This window comes from Cylas formicarius, unplaced genomic scaffold, assembly GCF_029955315.1.
Source record: "Cylas formicarius isolate icCylForm1 unplaced genomic scaffold, icCylForm1.1 PGA_scaffold_9__14_contigs__length_23061073, whole genome shotgun sequence".
Lineage (NCBI taxonomy): Eukaryota > Metazoa > Arthropoda > Insecta > Coleoptera > Brentidae > Cylas > Cylas formicarius.
Genome location: NW_026844365.1, coordinates 4130176 through 4145422, shown reverse-complemented (window position 1 = coordinate 4145422; position 15247 = coordinate 4130176). Strand labels below are relative to the sequence as shown.

Below are 15247 nucleotides of genomic sequence, written 5' to 3'. Positions count from 1 at the left end.
TTGATCATAAAAATGTAATCTGTATATATTTTTTATATAAACTTATGATTAAAAATCAACTGTAAGAGAATTAAAATTGTTTGTTTAATTTCGTATTATTAAGTTACCAAATGAAAATTTAACTGATTTCTTGATAAAAAAAATGTTTTTTTTATCGGTCACATGCTTTATCCATTTAAATTTAAGATTCCAGAGGAAAATTTCACTGCTCGTCATCAGATTAAACAAAATGAATTTATTTATGACAGCGCGCTGCCGAGCGTCTCGAACTGCATTGAAGGTTTTATCAGTGATAATTTAAAATAATAATACAAAATATTATTATAAAACAAATTTTATTATTATTTGTGTTATTTTAATATTATTATTATTAATAAAATTTTATTTTTTTTAACAATGTTTTAAAGAATACTATCATTTTATCAATTTAGAAAAAAATAATCAACTTTAAATTAATAAAACTGTTATGGTCTGTATTTATTTTTTCGAGCTAATTTAGCAAATTATTTTTAAATTTACTAGTCAACACTCCGCTCCGTTACGATTTTCATTTGATTTTCGCGTATCCTAGTAAATAACAAAATCATTTTAGAAGTTATTCCTGTCTATGCGTGACATAAATTTATACCTAAAGCGTGAAATAATTACTAAAAATAAAAGCTGAAGTGTTGTTGAGTTGTGTTTTTTTAGTTAATATTAAATTAAAATGGGCCGAGTCAATTATGAAATTATGTGATTAAAAAATTAGTTTTAATTATTATTTAAATATAATTTTTCCAATTTAGTTAATCATAAAAATGATTTTGGTGTTGATGCTGATTGGACTTTTTCGCTACATCTCATGGCAAAGGAGCGGGTGATGGCTTAGCAGGGAGTGTAAGAAGACAAGCTTATCGTGCTAGTCTCCAACGAGATAAAAACAACCACATACCAACCCCACTTTCCTTTTTGCAGTGAGGCCAAAGTTCTTTAAAAAAAAAAATACCAACCTGGATTCGAACGCTTAACTACAATAAAAAATACTCGCCAATTTCATTATTACAAACCAATGGAAAATGTTTCACTAGAATCCAAGCTCGTTTCAGAGGATGAAAAAGTATTTATTTAAAAAAAAAAGTTTTCTTAAAAAAAATAAAAATAACTGATGACAAATGTACAATTTAATTATTTAAGCTTGTTTGTTCTATTTAGTATGTTATGATTGTTAATATTAAAAAAATAATTATGATAAAATAACATAAATAATAATAAAATGTTTTATAATAATCTTTTGTATTATTATTTTAAATTATCACTGATAAAACCTTCAATGCAGTTCGACACTGCGCTGTCATAAATAAATAATAATAAAATAAGTTCATTTTGTTTAAACTAAAATGACGAGCTGTGAAATTTTCTTCCGGATTCTTAAACTTAAATATATAAAGCATGTGACCGATAAAAAAAACATATTTTTTTTACGAAGAAATCGGTAAAATTTTCATTTATTAACTTAAAAGTTAGTTAATAATACGAAAATAAACAAACAATTTTAAGTGGTTAATATATTCTTAAAGCATAGACATTTGACCATGGGTGCTGAAAGTTTTATAAATTTGCCTCTTACGGTTGATTTTTAATCCGTTTTTTAATTAAAAGTGCTTAAAATTTTCACTATAAACAAAAATGTTAAAATCAAAATTTGAAAAAATCGTTCGGGGGGATCAATTTTCCATCATAAGTAATGGTGTGGTTTTACTCATTGGTTAAAAGTATCAAAATCAAACCAATCTACAAGAATGAATGCTGCAAAATAAAAAGAAATGAATAATGATCTCACACCTATAATATAGTATATGCATACAAAAATAGGCAAGAAACAAGGCACTTAGCGTCCATTTGATGACAAGGCATGCGCGATATTTTAACTATATAACAATGAAAAAATAATGTTTTTGGATGTCCCCCTGTAAGCATACGTAAAAAATAAGGATCTATTCGCACAACCAGTCGCAGGGCAACCGGGGCATTTTGCTCGCAGGCCAAGGCAGATACCCAGCCGTTTTAAAGACCCAATAATCGTAAGACACTTTGGCTATAAGGCTGACTAGTAATAACACCTCGCCGGTTATTATGTAGTATATGTAATCGGTCCAGTCTTGGGGACTTTGACAGAGTTTCGAAGCGTCCAGCTCCGTCACCTTGGAGTTCATGTTCTCGCATTGGATCTGATCGTGGTCGGGAATGTGGCTCAGTTTGGACAGTAGCCACACCTACGAAAAAAAAAAAATTCTAGTCAAAGGTCATCGCTACACAGTACCTAAGGCCTACTTTTAATTTCATTGTATTACAGTCACAAACTAAGCTGTTCATTCCTAAATTGACCTTCCTCTGATTAAAGTTCCTTTCAAACTGTATGTTGTCTAACAAATAAGTCTCGAGCATCTTAATCTTGTTGTTTCTCAGACTCAGAGTGTCGAAGTTGCCAATAAACTTGGTACCTTCGAGCGGCTGAATTGAAGAAATCTGATTGTTATCAGCGTAAAAATGTCTGAGATTTTGGTACGAAGGCTCGCTCAGTTCCTTTATTGAGGTTATGTTGTTACCGGACACATCCAAAGATATCGTGTTGTCGGGGAGTGGCACGGGCAGAAATTGAAACTGTTTACCGGAACAGTTCATTTCTACTTCAAAAGAGGGAAGTTTCCCAGGCACCAAGTTCAGTCTGTAAGTCTTGCAAGTACAGTTATGGTAGCAATTTTTTTGTAGCTCATGATCTGCTATCACTTGAGATAAAGGCAGCTTCTCAGTGCTTTGGAACCATTCAAAGTCTTTAGATGTCTCACAAAACGTCTGGTTTTCATTAACAAAGGACACTTCTGGTCTCAAGGCACTTTTTAAATTACTGCAGGCCATTTGCCCATTGTCTGAAAGCGATTATTTTTTGCCAACTACTTGTAAATTAGTTCTGTCATTGAAATATTAAAAGCAAAGGTCTACAAACTCACCAGATACATCTAGTGTGACATTTCCCTCCATCCTGAACCTTGGGATGGCTGACAAATTATTATTCGACAAGTCCAGAAAACTTAAATTGTATAAATTCACCAAAGACCTTTCTTCAAACTTGCTAATGCTGTTAGAAGACAAATTTAAGCAAGAGACAGACGCATGTCTTGCAAATTCCCCGGCCACCTCCCCTATCTGTCCATCAGAAATTGTCATGTAGCGGAGTCTCTTCAGTCTTCTCCATACAGGTTGAGACAAATTTAGTACCTCTAGGGTGGCATTGCGGATATGGAGAGCCTCTACTTGACCATCTGAGCCAATATCTGAAGAACAGCATAATGTATGAACTAATATTTTGGGGAAAGTTAATCCAAAAAAAAATTACTTCCGCAAGCCAATCCTTCATTTAGGGTAAACTTATTTACATTGCAACAAATAGCGGCCCTTCTACAGTTCGGTAGCTGTTGACATCTGCACGTGTGATTTAACGGAGGACAAGCCTCTTGAGGTTGGTGGAAGCAAATATGATGGCAGCTGTTATCATCATCAGGCAGTACACATAAGGTAGGAACAATCAAGAAGATAGCAGCTACAAAACGGACTACCTGCATCTGCAATGGATAATTTCTATAGCGAAATTTGTATACTACATACAAGAAAAATTGGAAAAATAGTAATACAGAAAAGTACCATTCAAATCATCTTATACTAAAATATGAAATGTTATTAATATTTGTCAATAAGGTCTTTATAATCAATTAATTTTCTCAGTTTTTTAGTGCTGTCATATATTTGTTTAAATTTTTAGGCCAAGTTTTTGTTTATTTTGATTTAGGTGTCAAACATAGATTATTTGTTCGTCTTCATTTCAACAACGTCAAGCAAAGTAACTAAGGGCACTTGCCCAAGCGCGTTATTCCCAGTTATTCTCTGGTCTAATTTCAGGTTTTAATTACCACAATAAAGGATAGCCGGTTTCATTAAAATTTAACACTTAATGTGATAAATGTAATTTAAAAGCGTGTCGCAATATGATACGGCAAATTTCTCAAAAAAAATGTCTCCAAACTATCTCAAAAAAACTAAGTTGGTTCATAGTTGTACTAGTTGTGGTAACGCTGCAAGTTCCAAATATTTTAATAATACAGATCATAGTCTCATACTTCTAACAGGCTATCGATAGCGGGGAACACGGCATCCGCAGGACTACGACAAAAAACAATGGACTCTTCAAGGACATGAAGACGCAAAGCGTGTGAAATATGGTGTAAAGTCCGTTCATAGATATAAGAAAGTGACTAACTGATACGAATTAAGGAAAGACCGGGGCAAGTTGTAAGAATGAAATATGGCCGAACAGGTCCGTACTTTGCTTAGAATTTAATTGTTTGGGGTTTTGTTAGGAAAGATAGTAAACAATATTTATTTATTTGTGTATGTATTTATGTTTAAATCTAAAATAAAATTTGCAAATTATTTTTATTACCTACTTAAATTACTTAACATTATTCATATAATATATCGGTATCACTATCGCTATCATCGCCTGTTCTAATTATTATTTGTTCTATATTATTGTGAAGGGATGTTAAAAACTTCAGTTTCTATAAGTTTGAGGACATTGGAGTTAACACGGGGAAAAACATTGTTACGACGAATGGCAGATTTCAGTTGGTGCCAAACATGTTCAATGGGATTAAATATATAGTGATAAGGTGGAAGCCTTAAAACTGTATGCCCTAAACTTTTTGCATAATTATCACAGACGTATTCCTTTTGTAGGTTCAATTAATTGCTTTTTGGTATAATCTTCGTGAAAATAAATGTCGTTATTATACATGCAGTTTTGGATTGTTGCCTTTGTGTCACATGAGGAAGGGGTTTTAGTCAACTGTCTACTGTGATAACTTGCATTGTCCATTACAATGACGCTATTAGGAGGAATGTTTGGAACTAGTTTGTTTTTAAACCAACTTTCAAATAAATCAGCGGTGGTGTCTTCATGGCAATCCAGAGAAGAATCTTTAATATTTTTCGCAGACAGAGAAAGTCCATTTGGAATCCAACCATCTTTAGAGCCAGCATGCAAAATAGTTATTCTTTTACCTCTTTTTGATGGCGCGTTTGTTTTACACTTATCAATTGAGTCAACCCAACCCTCTTCCGGGGTATGATAAGTGTCGAACCAGGTTTTATCCAAGTTAATAATTGGCCTTTGTTGTTCTCTGTCCTAATTTTTTCTAGATATTCCAGTCGCCATTTCCGAATTCTAAAAGATTCCATTGAAACTTGCCTTTTGTTAATTTTTTAAAATCTGAAACCCATTTGTTGAATATCTTTCCATAAGGTAGTTCTGCTACATTTAACACCGGTTTCATCTTTTTCAAGCCTCCTAATTAAGATATCTAATGTAGGCACGCTTTGTTCCTCGTATAACTGGTTAATTTTTCGCCATATTATATCTTGATCACTTTCATCTACACTCGAGAAAATGTCAGCATCGCTTCTTTTTTTCCTCGCTGAAATGGGATTATTCACCATTTTCCATACAGTTGATGTTGCAATTTTCGTCAATGTGGCTCTTTTTACTAAAGATGCTTGCTTGCTGGCACCACGTTCAATGAGAGTCAAATAAACATTGTTTATAACTTCCTTAGTCTCAATAGAATAGTGTTTTCTACATTTGGGCGGGAGCATCTCCTGAGATACACTAGACTCGCACATATTTTGCATAATTCGCACACGATTCAACACACGCTGTATTACACACGAAATAAGAATGATTACTAATAAACTAAGTAGTATACCAAACCAAAGAATATTAAACACAGGTAGGTATAAAATTATTTTCTATCACGAACCACAATTTTACCTGAATTTAAATTCCGAAACTTTAGGTAATAATCTTGTGGCATTGTATATTAATGGTCACCCTTGGAAAATCCCATTCAAAAGCAATTGGTCACTATCTATGAACAGACCATAAAAATTTTGGTTAGTGATTTATCCATCACGCCTGACTAATGGACAAAAAAATATAGGAAATTTCTCATGACTGTGAAACGCAACTCTCAACATGTTAATAGCACGGAAACCTAATAATTCCAAATACATATAAGCAGGTAAACCCTTTTAAGCGAGATACGGTGAAACTAAACTTCGTATAATACACCCGCGGTCTTGGCTTTGTAGTCCTTCAGCGTCCCTACTACCCCCGGTCTAGTTTTATGTGTTTTGTTTTATTTGGTATATTGTCTGCTCCCCCTGCACATCGAAGGGCGCCTTGGCAACCTGCGGACGAGGTAGATCTCGCTCCATTTCCATGGAAACGCAGTTGTTTCCCCCGGTGCAGCGGTGATCAGCTGAGGATTAGACCTGTCCGAATGCTTGTCTGAAATGATGCCGGGAAATTTATTTGACGTCGTGGGAGAAGGAAACTAAAAGTCTCAGATAAAATAAAATAAAGTGGAATTCACGCCGATACGTTTCCCCCAGTTGACGGCGCGGCATAAGGTATTAGTCGATGGAAAATCGCGAACGCTTCTAATTCTATTATTTCCAAATTCGATTGGCTGTTACACCAGGCAGACTTTCGAAAATGCTGAGAATTTAGCCACAGCTTTTAGTGTTTTGTTAATTTTTGTCAATAGTACAATATAACAACATAATCTCCATTTAACTGAATACGTTTATCACAACTATTTGAACTTTTGCGATGTTTCTTTAATCCTCCAAATTATTTATTATATGTTACATTATACTATTATTTATATTTGATACGTACATTCAAAAACGGGAAGGTTTGTGCTCTCCTGTATGGTGCAAACCCGAATGAACCTTTTATCTGGATTTTTCACAGTTGAACTCGTACAGAAATTCAGGAAACAATATTTATAACTAGTAGTTTAATAAAAAATAAAAATTACATACTTAAAAACCGGCACTACGATGCAAATTTGGTAGGAAATCTGAACGTATACGTGTACTATCCAGCGGTGTGACGTCACACCGGCTGCCGCGTATTTTGCTTTCTTTGAATACTCGGCGGCGATTTTAACTGTAATTATTTATTGTGAAATAAGTATTGCTATTTAAGGGTTCATATTTGGTATAATGTGTTTTCATATATAAAAACACATTTTAGTAAAATAAAAAATGGTCAAGTTTCCTATTGACAAAACCTGCATATATTTAAATCAAGTACTCGCGATTTAGGTTAACATGGATCTAGATCTATTTCAAATGTTTCATGCATTGCGTCAATTCCATATGGTGGTGGCTCAGAAGAATCGTAGTCTAGTTCGAAAATCTTCTAGCACTTTGGATCAAGTATTAATATAGAGATGCACTGCTACATAGAGTGTAAACTGATATATCTTGATATTTTGGGCAGTAGAAAAAAATCAACAATGTTCTTTGGCGAGAGACTCCATTTCTTCGGATAAGGAGTAGAGTAATAATAGGAAAATTAGCAAAAACCTCATTACTTTGTTAAAATCCGCAGATTTTAAATTATTTTGGATAGTTTTCAAGTATAAGAAAACACACTTTGCCCAAGACCTGTTTTTCGGTAAAAAAAGTTATTTTTTTCTAAATAAATACTAAAAATCAAGAAAATAATTAGAATTTTAACTGTTTCTGTCCTGGCACAATGGAACACCACGTTTAATCTATAATCTACAAATAAAACATACTTATATATACATATACTAAGTTATCAGAGACAGACTAAGAAATATTAAAAAATAAAACGATTTTCTTTATTTTAGTATTTCCGTCCTAGCATGTCAAAGTCTGTTTTTAAAATTTTAAATTGTACACTGGACAACAGACTGCCGACATCTGTTAAAATCCTTTATAACGAAAAATTTAAAACAGCAATGCAAGAATATATGCTTGCTCGTTGCTTCTATTCAGTTCAAGAATACCTTGCGAGTCATTTTGTTTTCGACAAAAATGATTAAGCCGTAGCCATGTTTTTCTTTTTTCTGTGCTAATATTTATTTTTTTATTATATAAATATGTGTATGTGTTTCGATTTAATTGTTTTACATTTATATTATTTTTACCTTGTCTTGAAAGATTAAGAAACTCTCATACTGCGGGCATGTTATGAGACATCCTGAAACATCCTTCATCCAGCATTTGATCATTTTTGGTAGCTTTAGTTCGATTTTTCAAAACGTCATGTCAAAATTATAAACAATTGTTATCTGTTTGCGCAAAACTTGCAGTGACATAGACAAACCTCGTGCAACGGAAAACTCATTTATTTATATATACTCGGCACACAACAGATCTGTTTGTTCTCCGTTAACCGTTTTATATATCGCAGTTTGTTCTTGGCACATCTTACCCTCATCAGTAGTCGAGACGCGTCGGAAAACGAACCTCTTCGGCAACTCATCAGGCCGACGTCTCATTCATTATTCCAGATGCATCGCCAAAGGTTTTTGGATTTCCATCCATTACTCTTTTATTCGGAGAGTCTTAAAACAAGACTGGCCACTCTTCCACCTCACGTTAAATCTACTTTTATTTAGGGGGATGGTTTATAGTCAACCGCAGCGAAAAAGCTGATTTTATGCATAATATCAAGAGTAGAAATTTCCTGATTATCAGCCAAGCAAATATCCAGGAAAGGCCGTATGAGAGAGAGTGAGAAAGTACACATGCGGGGCTGGATATGCGGAAAATATTCTGCCCAGGGCTATAAACATTAGACATGACATCTACGCAATGAAGCAGCACCTAAGACGAGATCTTGCGAAAACTAGAAGTCGAAAGCAGTAACCTGGGCTTAGATATAATCTAGTCAAAAACCAAAGTGATGATTGTCCACTAATGCTCAGAAACATCAATTAAATATTCAACGCATTGATTTCGAATGGGAGTGCTACTCTTTTTCAATGGGTTTTCAAGACTTATATTGACGCGTTTCATAGACTTTATTAGATGCATCAGATACTTAATTACAGAAAATGTTCACTTGGTACGTAAACGAAAATTCCCTCCAATCAATGCTCAGCCAAAGCCCTTCTTGGCTGATTCAAGGTTGGATGTGGTTTAAAAAGTGACATTCTCTTTTTCCTCTTTGTTTGGAGAAATGGGCCACACAACAGTTTCCAAAGCGAGCCACGCAGCGGACACTGAGAAAGAGTAAGCTTTCCTCTTGGGATGCAATTCAAAAAATATGACAAAACAACCTTACTAAACGTTTTTTCCGAATATCTTCCAGTTTGGGGCATACGTATTTGAAATCACATGTTGATAGATAGTTATTAGTTTACTATTTTGTTTTTTTTTAGACTTACGTAATGTCTGATGCGACTTTCTTGGAATTTCTGATACACAATAAATAATAATAATAATAATAATAATAAAGAACGGGGGTGGTTGTTCACAGGATTACGATCAAAGGTTATCTAAAACAGTACAACTAGAACGACTAATTATCCACAGGCCGAGCTTAAATAAAACAGTTTCAACGTTAGGTAATTCGACTCAACAAAAACCGACGCAGGAGGAATCGAGAAGTTTTATAAAAAGTATTACAGTAGTCTGTGGAAGCTTCTTTGAAAAAATTGAGAGAAATCCTAAACATGACCCCAAATGAGTTTCGAGATCCGATGACGACCAATCTCTGTCAATAGAAAAACAAAGAAGAACTAACACACTAACACAAAACTAATAACACAATAGGGAAATTTTTAAAAAATAATAAAATGAAGTATCCAAAATCTCAAAAATCAGGTGTATACAGGTTGAAATGCGGATCGTGTGCTAAAATTTATATTGGACAAACAGGTAGATATTTCAAGAAATGCATTAAGGAACATAAAAGAGCTTTTAAAAACAATAGTCTAGATTCTAATTATGCTACACACTTAAACACAGAAAACACATTTTTGAAGACAATTTTGTTATTTTACATACAGCCACAAAAAGTAGAAAATTCAATTTATTGGAAGCCCTGGAGATTAACAAAATGAGACATTCAAATGTATCGCTTAACGATCAATTAGATTTAAATACATCTCCATTATTAAACTTAAATTCTCACAACAACATTAATTAATGTTTTATTGTCATTTTTCGGTATATATAGTAGGAGTTAGTTGGTAAATATTACGTTTGATAAAGTCTTGTTTTGTAAGCTATGTTTTGGTCGCAAAAATGAAAAAAAAATTTACTCGAAGAGCACTATATATTATAAATGCATTTTATTTAGCACATCCCCAGAAATATTTTTACTTTGAAATAGAATTAGTATTTTCTTTCTGGTTGAGTGATCTCGCAGCGTAGGTTTGAAACCTACTGACTATGTCCATTGTGAATGAAAATAACATACATGGTGTCCCAATTAAAATTTCAACGTTGTTACTTTTTCGAATTCATTATTATATTTATTATTTAAATTATAAATTTTTACCAGTATCCGAAATATTACTAAGTTTGTTGTGATTACTTGTCATTTTATCCACTGTAAAAAGAGAAGAGGAAACGGTGCAGAATAGAACCTAACCTAACATGAGAGAGAGTGTTAATTTAAAATAAGTGTATTCATTATTAATAAAGCTATTTTAGTTTAATACATCCGTGTGTTCATAAATTCACAACAGGTTATGGGCCCAGAACCACGCAAGACGTTGGCTGGCGGAAGGTAGATAGAGAAAATTTGAAAAAAAATTTTTTTTAACACGTGTATTAAACTTGGAACGCAGGAAAACGAATATTACGTTATTTAAATACTACTAAATTTAAAGGATTAACTTTTGTGAAAAATGAATCAAACAATGACAAAGTAAAATTAAAAGCTTTTTCAGATTCAGATTGGGCATCAGATAAACATGATCGGAAGAGTGTAAGTGGTCGCTTAATTTTACTTGGTAACAACCCTGTATGCTGGTTTTCAAAGGAACAGGGATGCGTTGCTCTTTCTACCGCCGAAGCGGAGTATGTTGCAGCGGCTGCTTGTGCTCAGGACCTAACGAATCTTAAAGGGGTGTTAAATGATTTTAAGCTTAATATTCCCACACTGCCTTTTTGTGATAACAGAAGTTCAATATTAATATCAAAAATAATGAGAATTCAAAAAGGGCTAAACACATAGATATAAAGAACCATTATTTAAAAGATTTAGTATTACACAAGAAAATATCTGTTGAATATGTACCAACTGAGGAAAATTTAAGCAAGGATTTATTTGTAAAACTTAGAGATAAGTGTAATATTGTATAACACTGCAAGTGTTTATTCTTGTAATCACGATTTTCATTTATCCAAACATTTGTAAAACTTCAAATCGAGGAGGAGTGTTGTGCTTACTTGTCATTTTATCCACTGTAAAAAGAGAAGAGGAAACGGTGGAGAATAGAAGCTAACCTAACATGAGAGAGAAAGTTTTAGTTATTAATTAGTTATTATTATTATTATTGATTATTATCACCTATTTTTTTGGCAAAATTTAGACTTAGTTAACTAACCAGAACTAATCAAATGAAACAAAAAATCAAATTCAACTAACTTGATTAAGTACTGAATTTTCTACGTAATAAAAGGTGCATTAAAATAATCAAAATAATAATAGTTCCAATAAATATTAATAATTAAAATTAAAATTTTCGGTGAATTTGATCATTAAAAATGAATGTTTCGTATTTCCTGAAATAAATTTCCATACTATTTAAGTAAGCCGCTAAATTTCTAACAGGCTCCTTGCGCAGATTTTAATTTTTACACAAAAGCTATTTAATGAGCTGTCGAAATATAGTAATAGGCTCCTCCTAATGTCTTTTCCAAAAAAAAAATAGTGATAATACCGAAGATAATGCTAAATATAAATAAAATAATATATAAATAAATAAATAATAATAAAATAAGTTACTCTCCAACAATTGACCATAATAATACTACCGAAGACAATATTAAATATTTTAAAATGGGCCAAGAAGTTAAACGTTTTAATAATGTAAGCTGCTATTATTCCTGTTTCAAATGTTTTAATATATATTATAAAGAGTAGATCGTCGTTTTATGTGATAAGCCAAGGATAACTAGACATTGATAACAATTGGCTGTATCATAATGTTTTCCAAATTTAAATTTTTTCTTTTAGGTTAGGTTCATTGGGTTGTTGGGTCCTTATTTGAATATCCTTATTTTTCTAAAATTTTACTTACCTTTCGAATGACATTTTTCTCAACTTTCAAGCAATACTTTTAATAACTACGCCTCCTGCTGGCGACTTAGGAAACCCGAACATAATTTTCTGCGTTTTTCTCCAAAAAGTCTCCAACTACTCTGAGACATCCTGCATTTGTAAAGGAATAAATATTGCCGACGTAAGAAGAAATACATCTATTCTTTATATATCACAAAGGAATTGCGTTCTCGTGGATGTCCAACCTTATTAGCCTATTGTGCGGCTGTCCGCCCTTTAATTTTTCTTTTTGCGGAACATCCCCGTCCATAAATATTTTCCGGGCGATGAAAAGGGACCCGGAAACGAGATTTTCGGTCATTGGTTGCACCTGCCGGCCGAATAATTCCGGGTCAGAATGGGAGACGAATGCGACTCGGCGTTTATCTAAATCGCTAGTGGACAAATGAAGACTCTGCCCGAATTTACGGCGTTGCTAATAAGGTTTAAATTTAACCGGGAAAGGATTAAATAAAATGTTTCGTTGTTTCATAACTGAGGCAATTTCCCCTAAAATGAAACATGATTCAAATTTATATTTCCCGCCTTGTTATTCAGGGCATCGCAGCGATTATTCTCAAAATTGTTGTAAGTTTGTAAAAAATATAATCGTGATAAAGGAGAGGAGAATATGAACAGCAATTCCTCTGCTTTCTGGAGTAAAGTGCCGCCCAGCTGATTTTAAGGTTCGCTACGTTTGTTTGGAATTTTTAAATCAAATCTTCGCAGGTCTGTGATTGAGAACTCTCTTGCTAACAGCAGGAACTGGTTGTATTCTGAGATTTTTGGGCCTCTCGGGCGCTAGCATCACCGTCTTATTCAAAACCGCTCTCTTCAAAAGGCTCTCTCGCAGGTGAGGTTGTTACTTTACAATCTGGTAGATGTTTAATTGGTGATTAAGACTCTAGGATTCCTGATTCCTCTTCATCACCAGATTTTTGACTTGCGGTCAAAGGAAACTAAATGTCACTGATACACGCAGATAGACCTTGAAGAAATATGGTACTTTTTTTGGAAAGGCAGTTTTGTCGAGTCAAAACCACACGCAATGGAATCTTGGAATCTTGTGTGGTGTTCGTTATAAACTATATAAAACTTTTAGAATCACTACGTTACTTAATCAAATTTTGGACAACAAATTATTGTCAGATCTTATTTCTTGCTATGACCATCGATGGTAACTTAAAATGGTAGGTCTAAGTAAATCAAATTAAATCGTATTTCATCTTCACGATATTATAAATGCGTAACTATTTTCATCCATTGCTCCCTTATGGTACAAAAGGATATAAAAGCAGGGACTTTTACAATACGATACTGCTCTGATCATGGTTGGTACTTAGATATTTTTCTTGATTAAGTTAGCTTACTATTTACTTGCAAATCTTTTTACGTATAGCTTGAGAAGATATGTTGGGATTATAAGATTTCTGTCTCTCAGACATAATGAAGAGAAAACCTTAAATTAGGCTACAATGTCGAACAATATTTGAATTATATTTAAAGCCATGAGGCTCTTTCTTACTTACTGAATTATTGCGGTAACTGGTCCTCACAAGACTCCCAATTCTCACTTGTGAGTGAGGACAGCCAGATATGACGAAGTTAGCAGCTTCGGGTGGACGAGTCGAGTAAGGAAAGGCACTCTTTTGTCCTGGAGTGGGGAAACTGACTCCAAAGGCGGAGGAACAGTAGAATACTGTCAACTACATAAAGATGAGGAAGAAGATATTGTACAAATACAATCAAATGAAACTCTTCTTCTGTTTCGGAAATCTGGACTGGATATACTTTCACGTATATGAAAAAATGGATTGACAACATTTATTCTCTGAGGAAGGAAATAGACTCCTCTACCAATATATCGCCACCGGTTGTGCAAAAATGACCGAATTTCGCAAATAACAGGTCGGGCATTAAAGTGATGCGCCAAACCGACACACATGAAATGTGTTATTGCACTTTGCGAAAGGAATGATCCGGGCTTTTAACTTTAACGTTCGATTTGTACGGATTTATGACCCAAGTTTTTCCGCTTTCGCTGTTATATCGACGCCGAGTTTTAGACGATTCCTGTAGGAAATTGAACACCTGTCTCGATCACAGGCGAAGGAAAGTCGATTTCGGTGCAAAGTTCCTCCGATTGGATTAATTAAGACTTAATTGTTAAGCAATTGTATAAAGTGCATTTAGAAGAAAGCAAGTATTAATACATTATTCTTGCGATCTTTATTGCACCTCAGTGCCGTTTCCAATGCAACAAAGTGTTAGTTTAAAAACAAATAGCTAAGGCATGGTATGTCTCGAAGTATATCGTATGTTATATTATCTTTATTTAGGTGTAATGGAAAACACGATTAAGCTAAAAATACAGGGTGTTTTCTGATTGCATGTCAATAATTAAAAAGAATTTTTTAATTTTAAATCTTAAAAGGAAAACTTCATTTGAACATATGTACTAAACGTCTTTACTTTTGAGATACAAAAATAAAATAATTTTTTTTAATCTCTGTAATACCACTGTAGATATTTTAATATAAACATTAATAAAAATATTTTTAAATTTGTAACTTTTTTTACAAGTGTTATTCGAAGATGAAGTAATGTAATATTTACAAACTACCTGTTACTAGATATACCGAAAAATGACAATATGATATGATGTGATATAAAATATCAAACTAGAACATCCTTTAAGTAAAAGTTTTCTATGGTGATATAGATACGTAGATGATGTCTTTGCTTGCTTTGTTGGAACGGACAGACAATTAAATTCTTTTTTAAATTACATTAACTCATTACATAATCGTATAAAATTCACTATCGAGATTGAACAGGATAACTCGATTCATATTCTAGACTTAACTATTACGAAAACGCAAAACAAATTAGATTTTTCCATTTATCATAAACCTTCACACACGGACACAGTCATACATAACAGCTCAAATCACCCTTCTAAACACAAAATGGCTGCATTTCACTCTTTTATACACAGACTTCTTAATACGCCACCCTCAACAGAAAATTACAACAAAGAACTTAATATCATTAAAC

General features: G+C 33.3%; 1 protein-coding gene across 1 annotated transcript; it reads right to left on the bottom strand.

Annotated features, from left to right (window-relative positions):
• Nucleotides 1-1366: 1366 nt before the first annotated feature.
• On the bottom strand, nt 1367-3831 carry LOC132707238 (protein halfway). Its single transcript, XM_060679007.1, has 5 exons — nt 3679-3831; nt 3374-3599; nt 2988-3311; nt 2311-2906; nt 1367-2252 (listed from the first exon to the last, which is right to left on the bottom strand). The coding sequence occupies exons 1-5, from the start codon at nt 3679-3681 to the stop codon at nt 1974-1976; spliced, it is 1428 nt and encodes a 475-aa protein (XP_060534990.1). The 5' UTR covers nt 3682-3831; the 3' UTR covers nt 1367-1973.
• Nucleotides 3832-15247: the final 11416 nt, after the last annotated feature.